The sequence below is a fragment of the Dromaius novaehollandiae genome, chromosome 3, assembly GCF_036370855.1.
Source record: "Dromaius novaehollandiae isolate bDroNov1 chromosome 3, bDroNov1.hap1, whole genome shotgun sequence".
In the NCBI taxonomy this organism is placed as follows: domain Eukaryota; kingdom Metazoa; phylum Chordata; class Aves; order Casuariiformes; family Dromaiidae; genus Dromaius; species Dromaius novaehollandiae.
The window spans coordinates 127199354-127226072 of record NC_088100.1 but is presented as its reverse complement, the minus strand read 5'-3'; the positions used below and the strand labels follow the sequence as shown (position 1 = coordinate 127226072).

The following is a 26719-nucleotide window of genomic DNA, read 5'->3' as shown; positions in this document are numbered from 1 at the left end:
CCAGCTGCCACCAATGCTGCTCACTCATTAACTGTCCTTTTCTTTGCCTTGCAAAATTAAAATTCTTATTCACAATATCCCACTTCCTAGCTTCTGCTTTCTTCTAACACCCATTACTGCAGCTCTGTTTGTGACACTGCCTCTCAGATCACCTTCCTCACCCATCAACCTTACTACGCAGCCTCTACGCTGTGCCTCCTCACCATCCTCCCACAACGCTGCGGGCCTTCACGAGCTTTCAAATCATAGATTCTTTCTATCTGCTCATGTTCCTTATTTTGTTGTTACGCATTGCAATAGCAATGCCATCTACTCTCCTCAGCTGTCCACTTCTCCGGCAGTTATTCTGTCCTGTCTTTCATGCTACTTCTTATGCACAGAATGGCATCTTTGCACCAGCTTCTGGAGCCACCACCACATCTGGCTCACATCTGCCAATGGTCCTTTCACTATGAGCTGAACAACAGCTGGTGGGGACTTCCAACATTTATCTTATTTACTTAGTTTAACTTAAATACATATTTATAAACCTGTTACTGTCATCCCCCTTTTCTCATTCCTTCCAATTTTTTGATAATATTGGTAGCTATTACGAGTCTTCATTAAAGACAAGTTATTTGGGTCTAAGACCTTCTTCTGTTTTTCGGCAATTTATTTTTTTTTGGCTTGTCAAGCTAATAACACCTCAAGGAATTTAATGTAATTGTGTTTGTACAATGTACGAAGCGGGGTCTCAGGCCTGGTTGTAGTTTCCAGGCACTGCCAACTTTAAACGAACCTCGATATTACATTATTCCTTATTAACCTTGCATTTTCATATTTTCTTCTTCACAATCAGTAATTAGGAGTCAGAGATTCCACTGCTTCTTTGTTCTCCTGGTATTAGCTATAGAGAGAGCTGGACAAAAGCCAGCTGGCTCGTATTCAGACCTAACAAAACCCTGCTCAGGTCACCGGGAAGGCAAACACAGCTGGAAGAGCTGCAGTGCGGTGGCGCTATCATTTCTGATGAGGAAGGAGCGTGGCCTTGCGGCAGCGTCCTGCGCGTCCCCCCGTGCTCCGGCCTGCACCCCCGGCGGGGGCAGCCGCTCTCGCCAGCTCGGGCGGCACAGTGGGCATCGCTCCCGGTGAACGGGGGAGAGCAACTCCACCGGTTCACCGGCTCTCGCTGGAGTTTATGGCAGCAAACGTGCCCGGGCCTCCCCGCGCCCCCGCTCTCCCCGCGCCGCCGGGCGCCCAGACCCTTTTCCACACACCTAGGTTATACCGTATACTTCCATTTACACTTTTTTTCCTCTTCTTTTTCTCTAAGCTCTACATAATCTAGCTGTTTCCCGCTACCTGCAAATACTAGTCCTTGCTGATGTGTTTTGGGAGAGTTCTGGCACAGTTGTGCAGGGAGAAAAAAACACAGAGTAAAAAGCTAACTCCACAGTTACCATATTATCTACATAAAGATTATGATGATTTTGTTGTCACGCCCAGTGCTTAACCTTTTCTATCCCCTACCAGAGCTGGAAACGTTTCCCTTTCTCCACTGAGACGGCAACGTTTGCGTTTGCGCTGTGGCAGATTACACTGCTCCTGCGAGTCCAGAAGTCATCATGTATCAGGGACTGAGAAACCTCCTTCAAACGCGTGTTATCAGAGCTGCTGCGTTAACTGCAATTTAAATTAACTAAAAGGTGGGCTGCATCACAAGGTGCAAAAGGGATTATTCTCAGAACTTTAACATTTTCTTAAACATATATATATATTTATTTATATATATGCATTCTATATATTTCTTGGTGTGCTTGTTGTGCTGATTCAGACTATAAGCTCCCTGGAGGGTCCCCCCCCGCCCAGGGCTCAGCCCACCCTTCCTCCCCTGCCTCCTCCTCCTCCTCCCCCACCGCCCCGCGCAGGCCGAAGGGCGGCGCCGCGCGCGGCCAGGAGGAGCAACGCCTTCCGCCGTGGTTTGTCCCTGCTGCGCCCCCATAGCGGCCCCGCGGGAAGGCCGTTGCGGGGGGCTCGCGCGGTCGCCATAGCGACATGGCCTAGGCGGCGGCGGGCAGCGCTGCGGCCTGCGCGCGGCCCCGGCGGCGGGCGGGGCGCGGGGTCGCGGCGGCGAGGGCCGGGCCGGGCCGGGCGGGGCCAGGCCGGCCCACGCCAGGCCAGGCCAGCGGCAGGAGCAGGAGCAGGTGCGGGGCCGGGCGCGGCCGCGGCGGGGATGAGCCATGGCGTCGGTGAAGGTGGCGGTGCGAGTGAGGCCCATGAACCGCAGGTGAGTGGCGCCCCGCTCCCCGGGCCGTGCCGGGGGTGCTGCCGCGGCGCTCCGGCTCCCTCCAGCCGGCGCCGCTTCTCTGCCCCCTCCTCCCCCGCCGCCTCCGCGAAAGCGCGGACGTAACGGCGGCGCCTGCCAGGGGCGCGGGGGGGCCAAGCGTTGCTGTGAGCGCGCGCGGGCCCTGGCCGCCGGGTCCTGCTCCCTCCGGCAGCTGAGAAAGTTTGAGGGGAGTAAAACTCCGCGCTGACAGAGCACCTCGCACCCGTACCGCCCGGGACAGGCATTGAAATGACGGAGTTTGGACGAAAACTCTGCCCGAGACTTTCAGGGGTGTCTTGGCATGTGGCAAAATAGTTCTGCGTTGCAAAAGCTTCTGTGGAAGCGATTGCTGGTGAATCCTTCACCTCTTTGGCAGGCTGAGAAATACTCTTCCGCTGTGCTCAAACACGTGGGGCCTTTCAAGGAAACCTCAGTCTGTCATGATCTTAAGTGTTGGTTGGTATGATCTTTTTATAATTAGAAAAAGTTTGTTTCGAAGCAGATGAGAAACTACTGAGGGACAAGGAGCTGTCAAGAACATACAGTCAAGCTTCTGAAATGTAAAGAAATCTACCTGTTCATTTCCTTTGAAACTGTCCTGACTGCTTACAAGAGAGATATAGTTGCCTACTTCAATTGTAACACCAGCTTTTGCAGAGGAGCCATTATGGTAAAGGTTATTAGTAGGTTACTTTGGCTTGAGGTTAAATAAATGCTGCCTGGCCCATTTAGTGTGTTGACAAGAGTTTATCATCTGCTTCTTGAGATATGTCCAGGAATTAAACACCATTTTTTCCCCCATAAAACAGATGTGTAATATGCACAGTAAAGTAGCTTTCATTTTTAATGATCTAGTTTAAAAGCCACTCGTAGTAAATTCGTCAGACTCTACTGGCAATGTTTGTTTTTGTTCTCTTGGTCTGGAATGATGTAGACAACTAAAAGAAAGTGTTTTAAAAGCTTAAGTGGGCAATCAGGCTCCTACTGTTCCTCTGATTTGGACTGATTTAGATCTTAAAAAAATCAATTCATGAAGTTTTGAAAAATCTGTACATCTCTTTTCCTTTTCAATGGGGAGGGGAAGCTTATGAAGATAAAGTTCATGCGGATTGGAAGATGAAAATATTGTAGATGAGCAGTTTCAAATAGTTTTCCATAGGCAGTTTGATGAAGCTGAGTGGTTAGAGTTCAGGGTTGGCAGTCATTCTTGTTCCCTCCCCACCCCTCAATCAGTTTAACATATGATTCTTACCAAGTTTTAAAATTATTCTACCTGTGCAATTCACTTTCCCTTTAAGAAGCTCTGACAACAAGCAGTATACTTTAAAGTATTGCTGAGACTTGTTATTTTTATTGTTTTGGTAGCATGTGAGGGTTTCATTTGTAGACTAGAACTGCAGTGTGCTGAGAGACAGAAAAGATGGGGAAATGAAAAGTATATGGCAGAATAGAAAAGAGGTGGTATATGTGATGGGCAGTGGAAATACCAACTGATAAAGTGTGTGTAGGAGTCTTCAAGCATTGTAGCAAAAGGATATTACAGACAATGTCTGTGGACCTAGTGTCTGGATTGCACGTGAGAGGATAGCTTGAATGGGGCTAGCTCAGAGCATACCTAGAAAACTGAAGAAAATGGTGTGTAATATGATAGAAAAAGAAGAGCCTAAGAGCAGGGCAGACAGAGGGCTGATGTGGTCGAAGCAGTGAGCCAAGAAGGTCATCCTTGACGGAGTGTTCAGAGCAGCTGTGAGTTTTTATTCTGGAAACTAGGAAGTTTCTAACTAAGGAAATAAGCTGTGAAGAGCCTTCCAGTTAAAGCTGTTAAAACCTTGCTGTTCATAGGGTGGTGCTTGATGCCTATTAAATGTTTATCAGACAACTGGATTCAGTGACACGGGACGTTTCTTCTTAGTCTTGCTTTTTAGATGCACAGTGGCTGTTTGGTGTGGCACTGAGTACCTCAGACCACTTTGGCAAATCAATAGTGGTGCTGAAAGCTGTTTTTCAGTTGATGCTTTTCTCCTTCAGCCAGTACTGAACTGATGTGGTATTGTGGCTACTAGAGGTGCTGTCCTTCAAGGTGTTGTGAAACTGAGATCCTAAACCTTAGAGGATCCAGTAGCTTTTCCCATTGCAATAGTGAAAGCATTGTGACCCGTAAGCCAGGAACAGTAAACATCTTTTGCTTACATCAGTTTCCTTTGTGCATGTCTTCTCCTAAGTTATGTTGCCTTTCCCTTTGTGGATTGTTGCAGTAAGCACTGCAGTATTTTATAAAAGAAGGGATTTTCTATCGGCTCAAAGGAATTTACCAAGTGGGTGTTCATTCTGCAGCACTTATTTTCAAAATCTTTAACACGGTGCTGTGTGGAGTTAAGTTTAATTTCTTGTGTGTTGGTAAACTTGCTTTGGTTTGTTCTAAGCTTAATCATATAATGCAGCTTATTTCCTGAGTCATTTTTAATTAGAGAAGACAGAGTTAATGAGTGGTTGTTAGTAAGCCTCTTGCATTATGGAGCAGTCACACTGTGTGCTGTCATAGCACCATTGCCTGTATAATAGGTCATGAACATGTGTCTTGGAATGAATCTTGTGACAGGGAGGGAGGAGGTGGTGTTTTAGGTTAGCTTGCTATTTCAGTGCTTAGATGGCAAACTTTGATAGAGGCTTTTTCTGCTGTGATTTACTTTGAGTAGCCTCTTTCTTTCCCGTGACCTAAAAGGAATTTGTTTCAATGCCATTTTTGAAGCCTTTGACCATTTTCTAAAAATAGTTAACATCCCAAATTGTGTTGCTTATACCAGAGGTTTTTGACTGTATCTCTAGACAATGGAATGAAGTCTATGCCTAATGACTTTGCAGTTACTTCTTTGAAACCATTTATAAGTGTGAGCTTAGAAAGTTTAGTTACTTGGTGAGTGTCCCATCTATCCTTTGCTTTCACCAGTTCAATACAGAATTGCAAAGAGAGCCTTTCAGTTTGTGCTTACCTTGTTAATGTTTCTGTAAAATGGCTACAAACCTGTCAGTCAGCAGAAGATTAGGTTTTCTTTCTGGAGCAGAAATCTAGAGGACATTAAATTGGGTGGTTGATGCATCTTATTTTGGCAGATGAATGGTTTTGGCCATCACTCATTTATTTGTAAGGTTCATTTTCCAAAACAGTTGTTAGGCATGTTCATTTATTGTCTTATAATCTGGAGGGCTTGACTGGAGGATCCCATATGTGGTCTCACAAAATGCAGAGTTTCTCATCAAGATTCTGTCATTAGTCAGAATAGCTGTTTTCTGGACAAAAAGATGAGATTGTAGAGAAGTGCTGTAGACTTCAAGGCACTCCTGTGCGTTTAGTGGGGAGACTTCTTTGGTCTGTGGGTTACTGGACACAGTCTTCTGAGGTGTTTGGGATCATGTTTAGTCTATGCTAGTTCTGGGTCTTTGTTTTGTGTTATGCAGTGTATCTGCACGGTTCAAGTAAATACATTGCTTTACCTGCATCTGGTTAGAGTCTTTTAAGAAACAATGAGGGGGTAATCCCTTTTTTGCTTCCATTGTACACAAAGTTTTCTTTGCGTGGAAGCTAGAAATCTATTAATACTCAGGAAAGCCACCTTTGCACTTTTTTTGCCAGTTAAATAATACTATCTAGAAGGTACTGACTACATAAGAGAATGTTTAGGAGCTTAATAAAGGAAATATCTGAAAGAATCAAGTTGATGTTACTAATTTTTATGCTCCTCAGTTGCTTACACCTGATAGGTCTGATCTGTTTGTTTTTTAATTCAGGAAGTATTAGAGGAAAACATGCCTCTTCTGTTCTTTAACCCTTTTTTAATCTGTTTCTTGCATTTGCATAGACTAATTATTGAATTAAACTAGTTGAATAAACTAAATGAGGATCATGTGCTTTCTGTACCTGAAGAAGACGCAGGTGACATCAGAATGTGGGTTTGCACTGCAGTAAACTCTTGTTCCCTGTGCTTAACCAGTGATCTTAACAGTTGTAAGCATTTATTTAAATGAGCTATATACACTTTCCCTCAGCTCTGTCCTTATTTTTAATCTAAAGAAACAGGAATTCCAATTTGATTTTTAAAAGAGCAATTTTCAAAATTGCACACACACTCCTTGGATTTGTTCTCTAAATTAAACTGACTGATAGGGATGGCAGAAATGCACACCAGCGGCTATAGTGCTCTGTATGGTTATATAGTCATTCACAATCACTATCCAAAGATTAACTGTTTTTATGTTTGATACAGGCGAGAAATAGAAAATATTTTTTGCTGCTTAGGCAAGGCTTTTGTACGATTCTGGAATTTGTTTGGATTAAAAGCCATGCCAATACTGGTAATTTGTATAGAATGTATTTTTCGACTATCCATTAGACATAAGGATGTCCTTGTTGATTTTACATTTTTATGCCTCTCAGTTATGCTTGTAAGTCTATGTAACTCCTCTGCTTTCAGGACCGGAGTGTGAGAACCCTGGGAGGTTTAAGAGCAACATTATGTTATCTTTAAAAATAACTGCTTGTGCAATTCAAGCCATAGTATCAATAGCAGAGTTTTCAACAGCTCAATTTAATATAGCAGTTGCAAGGGACAGATACACAAAACAAGCTGTTTCATTTACAAGAAACATGTGACTAGAGTGTTTTTGTACCAGCAGACAGAGATAAACAAGACAGTGAGAGGCAGCTGAAATCTTAATTTCCACTCCTAATGTTTAGAAGTAGTTTACCTAGGAGCTTACTGGTATTAATGTTATTCTTAACTTCCCATGCTTTTTTTAAATTGAGAAAGGAAGCAAGAGAAATATGTGGAGAGCTAACTTTACAGAATATAATGCAGGCAAGAGAGGGATGAATTGGTGTCATGATAAATTGCTGTGTCTAAAATATATGGTAGTATGGATATTTTTCATTTGCAGGAAAGATGGAGTCTTTTGACAATATACCTGTATAGGTAAAACATTTGTATAAAATGGGTAGAATGAGAAAAGATAGATTGATTCTAAGTAAGGACACCGAAAGCTGAATATATTTTTCTTTGAAGCTCATGGTGAAGTTTTTGATGCATCTATTTCTGAGCATTGATTGTCAGTTGCTGTTCTTAAGAGATGTCAAGTGTGATAGGAGAAACCTAACTCAAAGCTTGAATATGGCTAAGTGTTGCAATACTGATGTCACTTACTTTATAAACTACAATACCACTGAGTGTAAGTAATTTATCAGCAAGTTCAGTTTGATATTTCTTATGTTAACTCTTTGAATTTTTGTTTTAATGATGATGCTTGTGATTTGATTTATAGTCACATACAATTTCTCTACTATAAAGAGAAGTCAAAAGATCCATAAAGATAGTTGAGGCTCTGGCGTGCGTAGGGTAGGTGTACCTCTGTCTTTCCTCTTGCCTTATATACAGGAGAGTGTAAGTCTAATAAAAAAACACATTGATGTGGAGTTGGCAGGGTAAACTAACTGTTCTGACTGAGTCTTTTTTTTTGCCTTGCCGTATTTATGTCCAAAACCTTGAACCCATTTAATGACCCCCAGCAGATTTGTTTCCTTTGGGAAAGTTTTCACAGTGGATACACTTTTTTCCCGAAAAGTAAGCAATGCGTATAGGTAATGGCTTTCATCAGTACATTCAGTCTGAAATTAAAAGTAGTTTTGGTTTTGTAAGGTAAATGTAGGAATATTTTATTTATTACCTCTCACCTCCTCAAGAGAAGCAAATGATGGTAAGAGTTTTAGTTTACAACGTGGTCACTCTCACTTCCTTACAATAGGTCCCAGAGTAACAGAAGTACCAGGGGAGTGACCATCAGCCTGACAACATACCGTTCATCTGTCCTTAATGATCATAGTCTTTTAACTGACCTGAATGAAGATGTGCTTAACGAACTGGTTACACTTGTTGACACAGTGGTTATTGCAAGGTTCCCAGGTGGAGTTAAGGGCAATGGGGCTGCTTGATTAATTTGCTAAGCACAGTGGGGCTGCCAGAAGACCTGGGCGAATACAAAAACCTAGTACTTTTTTCAACTGTGAGGAAAAAGCATAGAATTTGATCAATGTTTTCGCTGTAGATGAAATGAAATGACTGTTGTATGGCCATGTTATCTGCCTGTTTGAAGTCCAGAGCTTTGAGAGAAATTGAGAGAGGTAGATAGGAAAAACGTTTGGGCCTACTCTGAAAAGACTGCCTGTCTGACCACGGCGGTATCTGACCAGTGCTAGGGAGGGTTTTGCCTGTTTAAAGTGGCAAAAGAATGTGTGTTCTTCAGGCGTAGTAGGTACCAACAATGACATAAACACTTGTAATTACATAAAAATGCCCTCAAAGATGATAACAGTGGAGTCTTAGTGATGCTAGCTTGTGACTGTTGTCATTGCAGTCTATAGCTTTGGAACGAATGTGCAAATGAACTAACAGTGTTTGCTAGGAAACACAGGTGATATGTATTGTGAAATTTCTTTACATGTCATCTAAGGAGATTTTATATTTGAGGAAGAGATGCGGTAAGTTGTGGTATAAGGCTGCAAGCAGACCATTTGAAGACTGAGGAAAAGACTGGAGATTTTGCTGCTCTGTGCAAGGCAAATTGAAGTAGAAACCACATCTTGCTCTCAGCAGAGCAATCGTTGACTGAAACTTAGAAGGACTGGAGAAGAAAACCATACAGAAGAGCATAGTGGGCCGAGATAAATCTAGATTAGCAGTGGCAAGAATAAGCAAGAGGTGACAAAAATGTTATAATCAATATAGTAATATGGGAGACAGTTTTTAAGTTTTTTTGTTTAAGGGTAGTAGTAGATGTAGAGTACAGCATTGGTTACGTAGGAAAGGAAGAGGTAGCTGTGAATGAGGAAAAAACCCTGCTAAGTTATTTTATTCAGCAATGTAAAGAGAACTTTGCAAATGTAAAACAATACAGTCATTCTCTTGAACAGTTTAAATAACAAGCAGTCTAGGCATATGTTTCCTAAGGGATGATAACATGGAACATTGGCCGTCTGGGTTAATGAGTAGAGTTTAATGAGAATATAGCCTTTGCTGACATGAGAAGTTAATGTCAAAGACAGCAGCCAACACCAAGGATGAGAGCTGGCTGAGAACGTGGATGCCACAGATCAGCATGTTCTAGAAAAACTTGTTGGACTGTAGACTTTTCTTTATTAGAAAACCTTAGCAATTCTGAAGCAAACTGAAAGTTAGGAGGGTAACAAGCAATAAAGAATGCCAGCAGTCTCTGCTGTTTTGTTTCTTCACTGTATCTCATCTGTGTTAAAATACATGGTCTTCTGGACACCAGTGGCTTGTGGCTTACTTTCCTCCTCTTTTCTTTCCCTGCCCTTTCCTCTCTTGTTAATCTTTGAAGTTTTTGTTTAGAACCCAAGACTTTGAACTTAAGAATGTGATATGATCACAGTTTGGTTCTTACTTGCAAATATTTCTCACAGCCAAAGGCAGAAGTTGCTTTCCATGTTTCCTGCGGTGAGCCTCTACATCAATATCTTTTCAAGATCAGTTTTTAGAACCTCATTATCTGAATTATGTTGGAAAAGATCAACAGAAATGACTGGAATAATTTATTCAAAAAAAGAAAAGTTGAGCTAAATGTGTGTTTTATATGTTATGACTGCCAGAAAAGATTAGGAGATGCAGATCTAGAAATATTTATGGAGTTTAAATGTTGAAAAGAAGAATTAATTATTTAGTTAGGGCTCCTTTATAATATCTTGGGAGTAATGGGATGAAGCTAATAATGGAACAGCTTAAACTGTATCTAAGGAATTACTGCTTAATGAGATGGTTTAGGCTGTGGAATAGTCTCCCAAGGGGACTGAAAGCCCAGGCAGTTGGGAAGACTTAATTCCTTTGAAGAAAGTCATTATAGAAAATGATCTTGCGTGAATGGGAAGATGAGACTAGACCTAGATGACTTTTAAGTAGCTTCTGCATTTGCCATTCTACCTCTGACTTCCTCTGCGGTTGTTTTTTTTCCTGCAGGTTTTTAAAACAGGACGCATAATAAGCCGGATGCATAGTCTTTAAAACTGTATCTTGCCATTCTCATATATAAAGCCAGATGCGTCGAGGAGGGAGAGTCCCAAATGCAGAGCTTTATCCTGGTGTCAGTGAGTGGCAAAACTAGAGCTGACTTGACTGCTGTTGAAGGAGCTCTCTGGTGCTTAAGCAAAATACTGTGCTCCAATTAACTGAAGAGTTAATGGCTGGAACTGCCAGTGAAGCTTGCAAAAACCATGAAAGAACAGAAGGCCCATGTATATCCTCTGTTTACATATGCTTATTTTCCTGACCTTCTCAGTTCTTAATGCAAATGCTTCCAAATTTTTCAAGCATGCAGGATTTGTCACAATTGTTACCCTGTTTCTTCTCTCCATAGCATTGAAGTACAAAGACCTTCCAGTGCCAGTGTGCCTGGAGCATAATAGCAGCGTGGGCACATATGGGGCAGCATAGTTAAACTTGCATCATCTACAAATTCTAAATCCCCAAACTTTACAATCGTAAGCATTTTGAACTTTAGCTAGTTTTGGAGTAGAATTTCCTAGTTCATTAATTTCAGTATTATCAAACACATTACCAGGTTACCTATATGTGTTATATCACTACGATGATGAATTATAAAATATTTTTAAACTGTTTTTTGTTGAGAACAGAACCTGAGACCAGAAGAGAAAAGGGTAATGGATCTTTCTATATTGTAACTTTCCCTGTTGAAACGTAGGGGGAGAAATGTGAGTCTTTCAGTTTCGTAGTCTTTGTTTATTTGAAATTAAAACCAATTTTGAAATAAATGGGATAAGCATTGAGCTGTCTTAACGTAACTGAGCTCTTGAACGAGAAGATTCTCAGAAGTCTGAGCATCTGAAAGGCAGGTATTGTTGGTAAGAACAGCTGACTGAATTGAAGAGCGAAGTCCTTTATTTTCTACTAGCTATAAATACAAAGCCAGACTCATTTACTGAAAGAGGGTCTTTCAGAGATATCTAACATGAGAAGGGCATATATGGCAGTAGACATCTTAATGGCCGATGGGCTAAAGTTCTTACTCTTCAGCTCTCAAATGCCTCAAATGTCTCCCCCCCCGCCCCCCCCCCAAAAAAAAAGTCTACTGAAGAAAACAAGAACACTGCAGGGCAGCAACCTGATTTCTTTGAATCAGGCTTTGTTGTGCTCAGGAGGTTAAGGAGATGCTGTGCTTATGACTTGGAATAGCAGGAGTAACAAAATACTGAATCAGAAGAGACAAAGTATTAAAAGCCAAATATCATGTGGACTAAAACCCAAGAGTTCTAGAGAAACTTCTTGGTTACATAATAATTACACCACAACTCCAGAATGTCCTTCAAATCAACTTGGTTGCGTCTGCAGTTGTGTTCTACCTTGCTTCTGCTAAAAAAGAAAAAAAAAAAAGCCCTTCGCTACACTTTTCTAAAGGCTGACATCAGAAACATGTAAGAGGGAGCTTCACTTGAGGATATTTTACCACTCAGAGCTATGCAGGACTGAGAACTGGTAAGAGCATCACTGAGCCTGATCTGTCACTCCATCTATGCAGGCAAAATAGAAAAGTTACAGTGAAGATAGCTTGCTGCTTGATGCTTAAATATTATTCAGGTTATTATGTGATCTTTGACCATGGCATATGTGGATACAATCAATTTTTTTTTAAGCCAACTGTTGCTGCTGATTCAGAAATTTGCTTACGTGGATACCCACTAGACTTCATCTGACTTGTTGGGAGGTGAAACCTACCTATAATGCTGTTAAAAGTACAGCATGTTAGGTACATGATTTAATGTAATGAAGAGTCCGTATGTGTTATCATGAGTGTGCATAGCGTCCTGAGAAAAGCTAGATATCATTTGACATAAGACAGCACAAGGACACCTAAGCATTCATTTTCCAGGAGAGCCTTACTACTGTAGATTAAACTACTGCCTTTCAGTATTGTTGGTAAAATTTAATATTATGGCCAAAGGCATTTAATCTAGGTTGTCCTTCATAGAAGAATGGATACATGTGTGCTAATATATAAACTGAGGGGATATTTCTATTTTTTGACATGTAAAATACTTTCCTTGTTTCTATATTCTCTATTATTCTGGCTTCTCGAGGTGAATCTTACGAGGTTGTGCAGCCTGTCAGTCAATTCACATCCAGTAACTTTTGAACCTGTTGACTGATGTTGTCCAAATTTGATAGCGTGGTAGAAGTCTCAAAGATAAGCTGTGTTGTTTAGAGAAAACAGCAGGTTACTAAAAGTGAGTCTGCGGAGCTCTCCCAGATAACAGGGACTGCAGCCCCTACCAGCTCTCAGAGAATCCAGCCAGAAATGTACTGTCAAAAATTATGCAAAGGACATCTGTTTTTATTCATTCTAGTTGATGTAGAATGTGTAGTTGTTAACTTTTAGGCTGTGTTAGTGTAAAGGTGGTTTCAATGATTTAATTGTGATTTTGTGGATATATCAGTCAAGAGTATTGGGTTACTTTGAGCTAAGGATATGTTGGGCTATTGCCCTGCTATGCAGAGAACTGTGATTTTTTTTCTTTTTTTTCATATAGAGTAACATCTCACCTAGTATGGGTGACTAACCCCAGAGTGGATTCCCAAAATCTCAGGATTAAATCAGATTGTATGGCCTGTTCTGATTTTAATTCTCAAGTGACAGTGTATTGAGACTCTTTGAATTGATGATGTTTATGGAAAAATATCTTTAACCCAAATAGTTATGAAGATGTTTCATATATGGCCACTCAGGTTTTCCCTTTTGCTGAAGCTAGATATGGGTTTTTTTAATTTTCACATATTTTAAAATGAATGTTTATAGAAAAGATTTGGCAAACATAAGTTAAAAATAAATAAAAACCTCTGGATAGCAAAAAGATTAGAAATTGTGTGATATTTCAGATTGCACCAGCTGCAAGCAGTTTAGAACAATATTTGGAATAGTTACTTTACTTTTCAGTGGTTACAGAAAGTAACAAAAAATTCCTTGCTGAGTGCATTTTTTGTTTGGCTTTTTAAAGCATTTGGTTGAATTGAACCTTCCCCTTTTAAGAGTTACTCGAACAAAGAAAAGTGCTCTTAGTCTGTGCAGTTCAGTCAGGTATCGGGGCACAACGTACAATGTGCAGTTAGGGCATGACCGAGCTGCAAGAAGAAGCAAAGTTCTTTGTGACACGCTTTGAGTTTGTTCTTTAGTTAAATCTATCTTGAATTTTCCTGGGTATTAGGCAACCATCATGCATTCATATTATGTTCCCAGAAGTACACTTGAGTAGTGAGCAAGTTCAGTGATAAAATTGGAAGTTCATAACACTGTGCCTAAAAGATAAATATGAGAAGAAACAAGCACTTTTTTGAAAGGAAAAGCCATTGAGTATGGTTGAGTTGCTTTGACTAAGTGCTCAGACTGTTTTTGAATAGTTGAAAAACAAAATCACACACCTGCTCCTCAGCAAAATCCTCTTCTAATGGGTGTTCAATTAGAGGTCTACAGTTGAACGTATTTCCAAGAGTATATTTTACACACCCTCTTTTCATTTTGACATAGAGAGGCCCAATAGGCAATTTAGGTAGTACCTATGTCCTTAGGCATTGCAGCCTTGGAAGCATGCTGAAATAGTTTTTTGGAACACCATATTCAGCAAAACTCTTGATTGCAATTTTTTTTTCTTTCCTTTTTGGCTTTTTCCCCCACTTTCTGGAACATGCCTTGTTCTTGCTGTTTTCTTCCCAGAAGTCATCCATCTGACATCACAACTGAGTACCATACAATGAATTTCATGGGAAGCATAATATGATTCCCAATGAGATAAGCTGTAGTAAGCACTCTAGTGTCAGAATAATACATAACAGATTAATAAAAAGCTGTTCTCTACTTAAAGAACTTATTATTTCGTTGAAGGACCCTAAAAGTGAACTTGGAAATAAGACAAAAAAAATTTTTTTCTTCTTTCTGGTAGTAATTTTTTAAAGCTTCCCTTGTTCATTTATGTTTGCAATAACAGTGCTTTTCCACGTCCCTTCCTCTCCCTTCTCCCTCCTCTTGGTGGGAGGACCTTTAGAAGGTCTCATGGAGCATTGGGTAAGTGACGTAATGAAAGGCTGTAACTGGAAGTTACAAAGGAGCAAGTGCCTTCCTGCTTCGAAATCTGCAGGTACTGCTAGCATTTGACTACCAGTAGTATGATTTGGACTAGATGCGTGTGGAGTTGCGAAAACTCTTCTGGTCTTTGACCTGCAAACAGGCAGGGAACATAAGGGAAGGAGAAGACAAGGAAAGAAACCTGACTTAGGTATATCTATACTGCAGTTTCTTCCATGAAGCTACTGTGTTCTGGTACAGCTTCTGAGTCATCTTTGGTTTTCAGCCGTTCTTCATAACCCACATATCCCTTGTAATACAGAGGAACCATTAAATCTTTGCCCAAGTAAACTATTTCTCGTGCTATCCCATTGTAAGACATGCATATGAGTTCTTTTAAGCCTATCTTGGTACTGATACCTATATTATTCATATTAAAATAAAGTGCCAGTATTATTTGAAGTAGTTTTTCTGATTTTTTTCCCACCTTCTCCTCAACTGCTAGATGACTAGCATAACAAGTAGACAACAAGTAGAGGGTTAATACTAACACTCATTTGAGGTATTTCCTGATGCCTGTGCGAGGGAACATGCCTGCTGGATCACCTTATAGTTTGGTGAGGAGCCAAGGGATCATGGGTTACAAGTTTCATTTCCCTGTGATCACGGAGCTCCTCATGGTGTATGAAATAGCAGGGAGGAAAGCCTGGAGGCTGGACTTAAACGCTAGCTTGTGAGCAGGTTGGGCTTCAGGGGAAAGAAGCTTTCTTAAATCAGCAAAGCATTATTTGTGAACCGGTTTTGGCAGTGTGTTCCTTTACGTTGCTTTGTAGTGAAGGGGATAGAGTTTACGGAGGCAGAGTGTCTTTGGTTGGTGACTGACACCTGTATCTAAACTGAGGTATGGCTCATGTTTTATATTGATGCTGTAAAAACAGCTGGTTAGAATAAGATTCTTCTAGCCCTGAATGTTCTCAGAAGCATGTCTGGACGTTGAAATCCAGCTGTTCACAGCTTGAACCTCTAATTAAGGTGAAACTTGCTTTCACAACTTTTTGAAAGGAATTCAGCCCACTGCTGAAGTGCATAAAAAGATTGTTTTGATGAGATTGTCACTGTGCAAGCAACTGTGTTCTAAGGGATCCTGTCCAACTATTCATGTGTACAATAAATTATATAATTACCATGGCTTTAGTTTTTGTAATATAAAGAGCTGGCTAGGCTCAGGAATAAACACACAAATACAATTTTGTTTTTCCCCCTTGTACACCTCAAGCATGAAGGAATCCAGACAGAAGATCCTGGCCCAAACTTCATCCCACCTGGAAGTCTTCCAAACTTTGTAGTGGAAACAGGCTACAAATTATTTAAAACAAACTTTCATAGTAAGATAGACTGTGTTTCTTTGGGCAGGCTAGATTAGGCCTTCCTTGAGCAAATAGTTACTGACAGGTGGAGACTACTTAGGAGGTAGGTGAGTGGTAGCGAGGCACATGCTGTATTACTGCTCTATCAAAATCTATTTCCTACTAAAAAGTACCACTGGAAACATCCGCTTCCTTTCCCTGTTTATCACCCATAACTGTCTTCTAATATTTCAGTCTCTGAGTGTAGACCTAGTTAAAGATGCTGAGGATGACATGGAAATGACTAAAAGGCATCTCTAAAGGCATGCCACTAATGTTTTTTCAATGGTAGATCTAAATTCAGATGTATAATTAATGCTGTAATTATTACAATTATGTATTTTATTAGCTTAGAAAATAACTTAATGTGTTGATATTTAAATAAGCACTTTTATTTGCTTAATCTGTATTCATTAATTCAGATTTTAAGATGGGTCTTGATCTTCTTTAGAATTTCTACCAGAAGACTGAGTGTAAATAAAGGGTAACTTGTCAGATTCAGCTGAGGAACCCAGAAGAAGAATTAAGTGGTTCAATGCACCACTTGGAAGAAAATGTCACACTAAAAAGCCTGAAACCAGTTCTTCTGTTAATGAGAAGTTTCTCTTTTTTTGTTTTTTAAGTTGGCATAAGCAAATATCCAGTAATTGCTGAGATACTGTGCAATATAATAAAACAATCCTTTCTTTTCTTCTTCTTCTTCTTCTTCTTCTTTTTTTTTTTTTTTTTAAGCCCTCTGCTTTCTTTTGTACCAGTTAGATGTACTAGTTTATCAGGTGGCCTAGCATATTTTTTTTTTAGTTTTGGAAGTGTGTCTACTACCATTTGGTGAGTGAGGTTTTGGTTCTTTTATTCTCATGTGCATGTTTTCAGTAACACAGGAGATGATAGGCTCAAGCTTGTCATTCAAGAGCAGCCAGTTTAAAACAAATGTAGTTACGAAATGCATATTACACTTATGACTAGGTATAAAGAAATCACAACTCCAGCAAGCGGATTGATGCATACCGGTTTTAGGCACTGAGATAACTTTTTTTAATGATACTTTGAATACAGTCAGAAATAACTGAGAAGACATGGATGTGTGTGCATGAAAATACTTTCTAGCAACACTGTAATGGACTGCTGCAGAAAAGGACTTTTTTCTCCTGGAATTGTTGAATTCTGGGGAGCAGCAATCCTGTGTAGCACTCCCTTGATAGTTAGAACCCCTCTCTCCTGCACTGCCATTCATTACAGCTCAAAAACATGTTGTGTGCCCCACTTCTAAGAGAGTTTAAAGTACTCTGGGATTGAGTTTAGTCCTTTTTACCTAAATGTTTGGGTAAATTGGGACTGCTACTACCAAGATGGTGGTAAGAGCTTGGGATTTATTTTATAATGCTGTGTTTCAAAATTCTTTAGAGCCACATAATTGATTTCTCTGGGCTTTGGATCGGACTACTTCAAATTAAGAACAAAACACTTCATTGACTCGCAGAGTCAGATTTCCAAAGTAGTTTCCCCAAGCTGCTTCTCTGTTACTAGATGAAGGGATTTACATTTGGAGGCAAGCCCAGGTACTTCAGGTATCTCCAATGACAATAAATAAATATTGAAATAAAAATGAAAAATGAAATAAATTATGAAAATGAAATAAAAATGGATTCTCCTGATTAATTGACTGTGGTAAGCAATTTGTTGGATCGAGATATGACTGGGAATAATTGTCATATATTTTGTTTAACATACTCAAGTCTTCCTTTTACTTTCAGGGAGAAAGACCTGAATGCAAAGTTTATTATTTCAATGGAAAAAAATAAAACAACAATCACAAACTTAAAGGTGAGTAAGCACGATTTAAAAAAGGAAATTCTAGTCAAGTAGCTGCCAAAACATGACTGGACTAAACAGTGGTGCTCACTACAGTACGCTATGGAGAACAGCCCTTAATTTCTGAAATACTTAAACAGTGTTGAATTAATTCTTTGGGCAGACCGGTTAAATTGTTACAGGTTGTACCGTGGTTTTCTGAAAACCGTTCTATAGATGGTATCTCCTAGGTTTTTTTAAGGTGTTTATCGTTCTGGTGATTACTTAGATGGAAGGTGGAAGCCTAGAGTAGAAGAGAGATATATGCCCAGTAGCTATTAAACCTTCAGTTCATCTGTAAAAGCAGTCTCCTGGAATTCCCACGAAAATGAACTAAACCCAAAGTACCCACCACTTGCTATAATATTTTGATGATACAATTTAACATTTCTCTCACCAAGAGAAATCATTCTCAACAAATAGCTATTTGCAAGATAGTTTCCAAAGGCAAATATATAAAAAGGAATTTCAGTACACAGTTTGTCTAGAGTGATTCAGATAGCAGTGTATATTGCTAAAGCATATTGCTAACTGTCCTGTCTTGAGCGTGATGCTAGCCTTAAGCAGCAGGCCCACAAAACCGTTTTAATTACAACTCTGCACTGAAATGCTATTCACAGTGCAGAGGTCTCTCTGGCTTGTATTGATTATACGTGAAGAATAATCCCTTATTATAAGCTGAATTTCATACACAGGACTGATTTAACTAAACATAAGTATTGTGACAAAAATGCATGGTTGTGTTAGGATAAGTAAGCTAAAATTCAAAGCAAAATTCATGCTGTGCTCTTTAGTGTGACTTTGCCTTAATTCTGAAGGGTGTCTCTACTGCTAATTTTTTCACTGCTCTTAGAGTAATAGCCTAACCTATCATTGTGATTTTTCTTACTGCGTGTAGTCTTATGTTAAATTTTCATTCTGAATAGTTATTCTAACATGTTTTTAAATACTTCATTAGCATATATTGTGTCAGCTTCTTTTTTTTTCTTTTTTTTAATAGATACCAGAGGGTGGAACTGGAGACACAGGAAGAGAAAGAACGAAGACATTTACCTATGATTTTTCATATTTCTCAGCAGATAGTAAAAGTCCCAGCTTTGTGTGTCAAGAAATGGTAGGATTTCTCAGTGTTAATAATTGATCTTTTCTGCCCCTTTTCTGTGGTCTGAAATCACTCTTTGAAACATCTTTCCATTTAAAGTACTTGTGTAATTTAGAAATTCCCTAGATGCCTGAGAGTTTGAATTTTGTTTTGTTTTCTTTTTAACTTACCTAACACTGTAAATACTATGTTTTCTCATACAGCAGACTAAACGCCCTTTTTCTGGTTCCCTTGTCTGATTTGTCTTGTGAGATCAAGTTAGAAAACTTCTCTGAGCTCTTTCGTGGCAGGAGGCACTAGATTTGCTTTTGAGCAGATTCAAAAAAAAAACACTTTTGAGAAGCAAGTACACATCCTTAATTCATCTAGACAGGAACATTCTTCTTATGTAGTTGAAGCCTTTTTCTGAGCAAAAGGCTTAGACATTGAACCTGTTCAAAGGAGGTTCTTCTCTCTTGAGTACTCTTTCTTGGTTTAGGAAGGACAAAACTGCCTTGCTTTCTGCACACTCACAGTAGAAAATATGATGCTTTGAACTCCTAAGTTCTAGGTCAGTAACACCTTATACAAGTTTAAAGATGTGAGGAGAGTATCTTTCTTTTTCAAAAAATTTTTTTGTGACCACAGCCTACATGCATATTATTTCTGATGCACTGATATCTCTGCATAGCTATAAATCCAACTTTGAACTATGGGCATCGTTTAGATGAAGAAATAGGCCCTCTCTGACCTTGCATTTCATTTGAATATTGGACCTTTTTGCTTTTTTCACACTCTGAAATAGTATCTAATAAAATTTAAATGTTTAATTATTGTTATCTTTTCCCTTGCTTTTGTGGACCTTAGGATGCTATAAGTAAATATGTGTGTCTTTCCTCTGAAAATAATGCTAAGGTTTGCTGAATATACCATAAGCCAGTTGGCTATGTACCTTTTTGGTACGTACCTCGTCTAGTTTGTAATCTCAGAATTCAGGGATATTGGTGTGTCTAATTCTAAAAAGCCTGGGAATTAAAACTAATAATAAAAAATAATTTTAGGCAAATTTTAAGTATTTATAAAAATGAATAGATTTGTCAATATAAATAATGATTGTAAGTGTTTGACAGGGAGTTCACACTTGAAATTTCTACCTTAACCATCAGTGCCAGCAGTAGACTCTCTTTTTCTGAAAACGTTTTTCTTTATTTCATAGAGCTAATAATAAGCATTTAATCCAAACATTTGGTCATATGTATTCTTGAACTTTATAGAGTGTTATTTCTCTATGATGTTTTTTCAAAAAGCACAGTTTTTGCTACATTCTTGGAAATATCCAGAGGCATACATGTATTTGGGCATTGATGTAGAAATATCCTTATTACTTTAGCACTATGTGAAATTCACAAAAAAGCATATTTGAACCCAATGACTGGAGTCCTAGTTCCTAGTGAACATTTTTAAACAAGTGTTTCAGACCACGTGCCTTCATTAGATCTTTAGCAAATGCTTGAAGTTGAGCATATATGCAGAGATTTCTTTTTTAATTATAGCTGTTTTGATAATGTATTTTTCTGCTGTGCCTCCAACTAAAGCTTGAGATTTTTCATTGTGGCTCTGCAGACAAAACAAATGCCTGCCTTAAGTGTGCCTTGGGGTTGGTGAGTTTCTCATAGAAATTGATTGGGGTCTCCTCTTAGGATTACCTAGTTCCATGAGGATTCATATAATTCCCAGTCATAGCTGATTACTGTAGTGCTCACTTCTTCCCGATATAGATGAGCACATGTGAATAAAGTATTATTAATCATGTATGAATGTGTATTTGGAAAGGTCTGCAAAACTTACTGTGGAATTAATTACAGAAATTCTTCTTAAGCACTGATTGTGGCTGATTATTAGTTTTATGGATATTTCATTTTTTGGATTCCTTAGGCTGTTGATTCACACTGTGAGCTGTAGAGGTTAGTTGTCATTGTTTTGTCTTTCTTTACTTGACTTGAGACTTGACTTATGGAAAGTAACTTACTACAAGAACTCATTAAAAGGATACCAGGGAGCAATTTCCATTGTGTTTTCTTTTTTTTTTTCTTTCTTTTTCCCCAAACATGTTAGACTGTTGCTGTTACCATGCAGTTTTGTTCTAGAATACGAATATGCTGTGAAATAATGAAGTTTAACTCTTACTAAAACTGTCACTTGCAAAGGAAATTAGAGTTAATGTAAATGGATATCAAAATTATATCCTGCACCATACTTCTCTACTGTAAATGATTAAAAAAAAATAGTTTCTCCCTTAATGGTGCTGTTTTGCCTCTGTTTCAGAGTAGATCAGGTTGAGGCGAGATCAGTGTAACTTGTCCACTGGCTTGAGGGGAAAAAAAGGCCGATATAAAGATATAAGCATCAGCAGCCTTTAGCAGCATCAGCAGCCTTTAGCAGCATCAGCAGCCTTTAGCAGCATCAGCAGCCTTTAAGCCTTTAGAGTTTTTCTTTATTCTTTTTCTTTAGAGCTTTATTGTTTATAGTAGTATGCTAACATCCTAGATGCAACTTAGATGTCCATGTTCAATATTCTGCTATTACAGCATGTCCCACAGTCCCAGACTCCCTCCTTGGTCCTGACCGGCAAAAATCCCTGCTTCTCTTGTTCAGTCATAAAAATGTTTTTGTCCTTGTATCAAGTGTTGTGTTAAATATCATGTGTATAGCACACTGAAAACAGCAAGCATTTTAAAACAAAGGGAGTGCAGTTTCTAAGCAAATGCTGCATAAGCTATTGTTTTGCTTGTATTATTCACTTCATATTTAATTGAAAGACTTCGTAGTTAAGCTCTTATCAACTTGCTGCAGAATTTCCAGTTTTCTGCACCAGTGGCATAGAAGAAGGGTGCCTTTCATTCACGTTCACCTTGCTATGGAATAAAACTGTTCTTGAATGTTGGTAATGCCGATGTCTAGTATGCTTTTTTTATGATTGTTATATTTTCCCATTTAAAGATAGAAAAATGATAAATGCAAGTCTGTCTAATACTGTATGTCCCATTAATGCCCCTTATTGATGTAAAATATGCTTTAATACACAAAAATTAGAGCAGGAGTGGCAATTTACCTTCAACAGAAATGAAGAGAATTTTGTTCAGTTTACTGATCTTTTGTGACTAACGAAGTCCCGTCCTAATAATGTATCTTCTTCTAATCTGTGTTTTAAGTTTCTGTGCGCAGACATCACTGACTGTAATTGTTAGGGACACATATATATGTATATATATCACTGTGCGTACTGACTATTCTCTATACTCCTCAAGTCATTTTGCAAGGTCTCTACAATTTTTTAGAAGGGAATAGGCATAAAGCAGACCAAATACATATGGTTCATTTAAAAGCAGCTAGAATTGGTATGGACAGAGAGGAAGAAGCTACTGAAAACCTTTTCAGGTTGGTAGAACCAGGAAAGAAAGCTTGTTCTTTTCATGATACAGCAAAAAAGATGAAACCAATGCTAGTTTTCTGGAAAGGCGAAGATGACAATTGTGATGTACATCTTCATAAAGCCCAGTCTGAGCAAAACGTGCAGAGAGGTTTTGCAAAAAAATGAGAAGTTTCAATTTGTGCTGTGAGTGAAAGAAGTGTAGGTAGAAATGTTTGGGGAATAATGTTTTTGCATCTTCGTGACTGTGTGGGAAGACAGCTATGACAGCCTGTGCACCCTGGAGAATTTATAGCTGGGGCCTGGATCAGACTACAGGACATAAATGCAGATGGGAATTTCAGAAAAGCCGCATTCAACACAGTAGTGCGTAAAGACTTGGTCCAGACAGTGAGATAAGAAGTTAAACGCTGAAAAAGTGAAAGGAGGAAAAAATAAAGCTGCAGGTACTTGGGACGAAGAATTCAACTGAGATATTATTTTCAAATGACAAGAGAAAGGAAAATCGTGCTGCTTTAGCTGATCTTTGTACTCTTTGAGAAGTATGAGCGATTACACTGTTTTAACTTCCTTGCTCAAGGGAAGGTTGTTACTAAATATTATAAATGTCTGCTTGCACTTGAGCATTAATGTTCAAAAAAATTACCTGGGACTCTTCCAAGGGAGGAGTGGCATGGCTGTACTGCATGTCTGCCAGGCTCTATTGATGTCTTGTACACGTTGGTTAATTCAAACCACGTATGCTGAGGAGTGATGGCCAAATTATGTGAGGTAACTATGAGATTTTTGAAAAGCATGTCTGGACTGGGAGACCCATATTGATGTTTTCACTGAGACAGAAGCTGTCTCAAGTGTTAACTCCTTGCCCAGCAGGCCACCGAGGGTATGGAAGGAAGTGAGGGATAATGGTGATGAAGGGTAAGGAGTCTGGGAGGGAAACTGGTAGTGAGAGCTGAACTTAGGTGAGAGCAGACCCACGTATTATGTGATGTGACCAAAAGCAGGCAGAAAAATAGGAGCCAAAAGAAAATATGAATAGTGTCATATTTGAGAGGAAAGATATATTGGGAACTTTTCTCTTGAGAGCATTACACTATAGTCTTTATAGAACTACAAATGTTTAAAGAGGAGTGGTGCTATAAGAGAAAAGAACTGTCATGCTTATTCAGCTACATAGATTATCCAAGAAGATGGGCTATTTCCAGTAAACGTTCAGGGTAAGAGAGAAGGGGCTAGCTGAGATAAGAGGGTCACCTGCTATACTAAAAACACGTCTACATACATTTGGCAAAGATGAAACTAAAAAGTACTATTATGTAAAAGCCAGTTAGGGAGAAAATAAGGGGCCATTTTCTTCTTATACCTTCTTATACCTGGTTAAGTGGGGGCTGGGGGAAGAAATGTTAAATTATAAAATGTACTGAAAGGATTGAGAAAATGTTTTCTTTTGAGAAGGGGGCAGATATTTGTAGAGCATGTAAAATTGGGGAAGATGCAAAAAGTAAGTAGACACTGTGGAAAAGTAGTAGGGTTTTTTTGGTGCTTCTAAATGTCAAGTAGATCTGTGAAAGAAGAAAAAGTAGAAAATATACGGTAGCACTGATATAAACTAAATATAGTAGTAAAATTTACTTTATTTGAAATATTTAATTTTTGTCCTGTAATAAATATCATTGGTTGATGCCAGTAGCTTATACTGTGATAGTTTAACATTATTATTGTTTAAAGTTTTCCATGCCGGACTAGAGACAACTTTTTTTTTTTTTCTTTTCCCCTAAGGTTTTCAAAAATCTTGGTACGGATGTGCTTAAATCTGCTTTTGAAGGTTATAATGCTTGTGTTTTTGCGTATGGACAGACTGGATCTGGAAAGTCCTACACTATGATGGGAAATGCGGTATGTCATATTTTGCAAATGTACATTTTTATTCTGTAACAATGCATTGAGATTATGCTATTGCAAGAGCATGCTCTCATGGAATTATGATTACCTATCTTCTCTGTATGCTACTGATTGCCCTTTCATCATAACTTCTAGTAGTAATCAGAGATTCTAGAAGCTCTCTGTTTCCTCTATAGCTAGCTACTTACAGTTGGAGGAACTGTCTTTAAGGGATGTTCTGTTGGACAAAAAGCTATCATTTTTGCTGTGTATCAGAACCAAAAAAAATCAAATGTCATTGCTGCTTTTCTATGCCCAGGCTGAGGCAAAAAGAAGATACTGATTTTGAGGCACTAAATGATCAGTCCTTTCTGAAGACATCTGCTCTTTTGGCCTCTTTTGAATGCTTAGAAAATTAAAATGGCTCCTTGACCCTTGTTTAGAAAAGGCTTTCAAGTGGAGAGTAGAACCTGGGGGTGAGAGTAGCTAAATCTAAGTTTCAACACACTGTTATGGAATGATGCACTGATTTTGATTTGAAGGATTAAGTCCTGCTGAACACTGCAGTGAGGAACCTGGAAGAGGGAGGTGTGATAGGAGGGGAACCTCACAGCTTGTGAGGCTAGAGAGGAGCACTTGCACCTAATTGCCTCCAGGATTGCCCAAGGAGAGAAAGAACTCACTGAACAGCTGAGGGAGGAGCAGTTTAGAAGAGCTGACTGATCACCTCTGTTTGCAAGGCAGCCTGTGCAGATTTTATTCTCTTCTAATCCTTGGAAAAAATACAGCATGCCCTCTGCCAGCAGCAATGAAAAGGGGAATGTTGTCACTTGTCCTTCATTAGATAAATATCTTGTTGGTAGTAAGATTGGCCACTTTGCACCTCCTTGAGTTTAGGAGAGTAAATTAGCTGTAAATCTTTTTCCTCAGTTGTCAGGGAATAAGTAGCTTTATATTTAACTTCAGTATGGTAAGCAGAATAGACTTTTGAAGCCAGAAAAAGTCTTATGACCTAGATGTGGATTTCTCTTTCGGAAATTTATATGTGACATTTTTATGAGACTTCCTCACTATGTATAATGACCGTAATCATCAAGAGAATTTGCAAATGAATAGGTGGTGAAGTTTGTTTGACACTATTCAATAATAAAGGTCTAATCTTCTTGCTGTGATACATAAATACTTTAATTTGGCTTGGTACAGAGGGTGTATAAAATATACTCAGCTGCCAAGGTAAATGATGGCCCTATCAGGGAGACTACAGTGCCATAAGAAAACTTGAATTGGAAATAAATTTTCTTTTTTTCCTATTTCTTCTTAAAAGTATAAATTCTGCTCTCTTTTTGCTTTAAATATCTGATGTTCTTGGCTCTGGAAGCCTTTTGCTGTAATACTGTGTGCAGCAGCCATTTCAAGGAATATGTGGACCAAGTCATGAGCAGAGATACTGAGATGGCCAGATATCTATAAAACATAATTTATCAGGAAAGTCCGCATTGACTACCCTAAGGAAGGAAGACAGAGGAGGAACAAAAGAGTCTTAAGAGCCTTCCAAGATATGAAACACTGCTCTAGAAAGAAAGGGAATAATTTGTCCAAGCGAGATGAACAAGAAACAGTAGGTCTTAAAGTGCAGTAAAGAGGTTTCTGGTTAGATATCAAGGAAGGAAAACAGGCTTTTAATAAGAAAATTAAGCTCTAGAATAGACCACCTGTTCTATGGGAAACTGGAAACTCATGAAAAAAAACCTGTCAGAGAGGCCATAGACGTGTTTTAAACTGCCATGGAGCTGTAGGGGGTTTAAAGAGAGAAAACGTTTAAATTTAATGTCTAGTTATAGTGAATAAGATGTGCATTTTACTGATGAATTATACTGAGAACTCTATGTTCTTCTTTTCTCATTACTCTGTTACTGTAGTTGAAGTTACTCAATCACAGCTAATATTCCTTATTTTGAGACTTTCTTTGCAGTTGCTCAATTATGTCAAACACTAATCATTTGCCTAAAACTTTATGTAGTGGATGTCTTTCATGTTTTTTCCTTAAGCTTTAATTAAAACTGTTCAGGTGTTTCCAAGCATGAAATGGAAGAAGAGTCTTACTTTTTTCTGTTCCTCTGTTTAGAAACAAATCCAATACTGAAACCTGAAAGTTTGGTGGATTATTCTGTAGATTTAAGTTCCTCACAAACAGTATTAAGGTCGAAGACTTTTTTTTTTTTTTAACCTAACGTGCAGGCAGGTGAAAGACCAGATATGAGAGAAAGAAGGAACAGATTATTTCAAGAAATTAAGCCTGGTTTGGTCTGGGAAGAACAGAGAGGCTGTGATTACAGTCTGGAGGGAGAAAGCTGGCAAAGGTGGAAATGGAGAGGTAGAGAAAAAGAAGATTGGATGAGGAGGTAATTAAGAATATTATCTGGGCAAAGGAAACAGGATGAGGAGCTGTGAGGTGGCAGCTGGAAGAAGAGTGCTGGTGCCCAGAATGCTGTGGGAAGTAGAGGAGTGAGGAAAATCAGACTAGCACAGGAACAAACTGGAGTAAGCTGGGGCAAAAAGGGTCAGATTTTTATGAGGGAGTCCCAGTAGAGTCCCCCCAAGCAACTCGCTTGGGTGAATGGTCTGCTTGGGCTATG

The 26719-nt window shown here is 39.1% G+C and overlaps 1 protein-coding gene across 6 annotated transcripts in view; it reads left to right on the top strand.

Annotated features, from left to right (window-relative positions):
* The first annotated feature begins 1898 nt into the window (after nt 1-1898).
* The window catches only part of KIF16B (kinesin family member 16B), a 141505-nt gene continuing 116684 nt past the window's right edge, over nt 1899-26719 (top strand). For 2 of the 6 annotated variants that reach the window (XM_026110427.2, XM_026110425.2), the window contains exons 1-4: nt 1908-2266; nt 17595-17664; nt 18692-18805; nt 23982-24098. In XM_026110427.2, coding sequence (XP_025966212.2) covers nt 2220-2266; nt 17595-17664; nt 18692-18805; nt 23982-24098 — 348 coding nt within the window. In that variant the 5' untranslated portion in view covers nt 1908-2219. Of the gene's footprint in view, nt 2267-17594; nt 17665-18691; nt 18806-23981; nt 24099-26719 lie in introns of all 6 variants that reach the window. The other 4 variants (XM_064510054.1, XM_026110424.2, XM_026110428.2 and 1 more) reach the window with 4 other exon arrangements.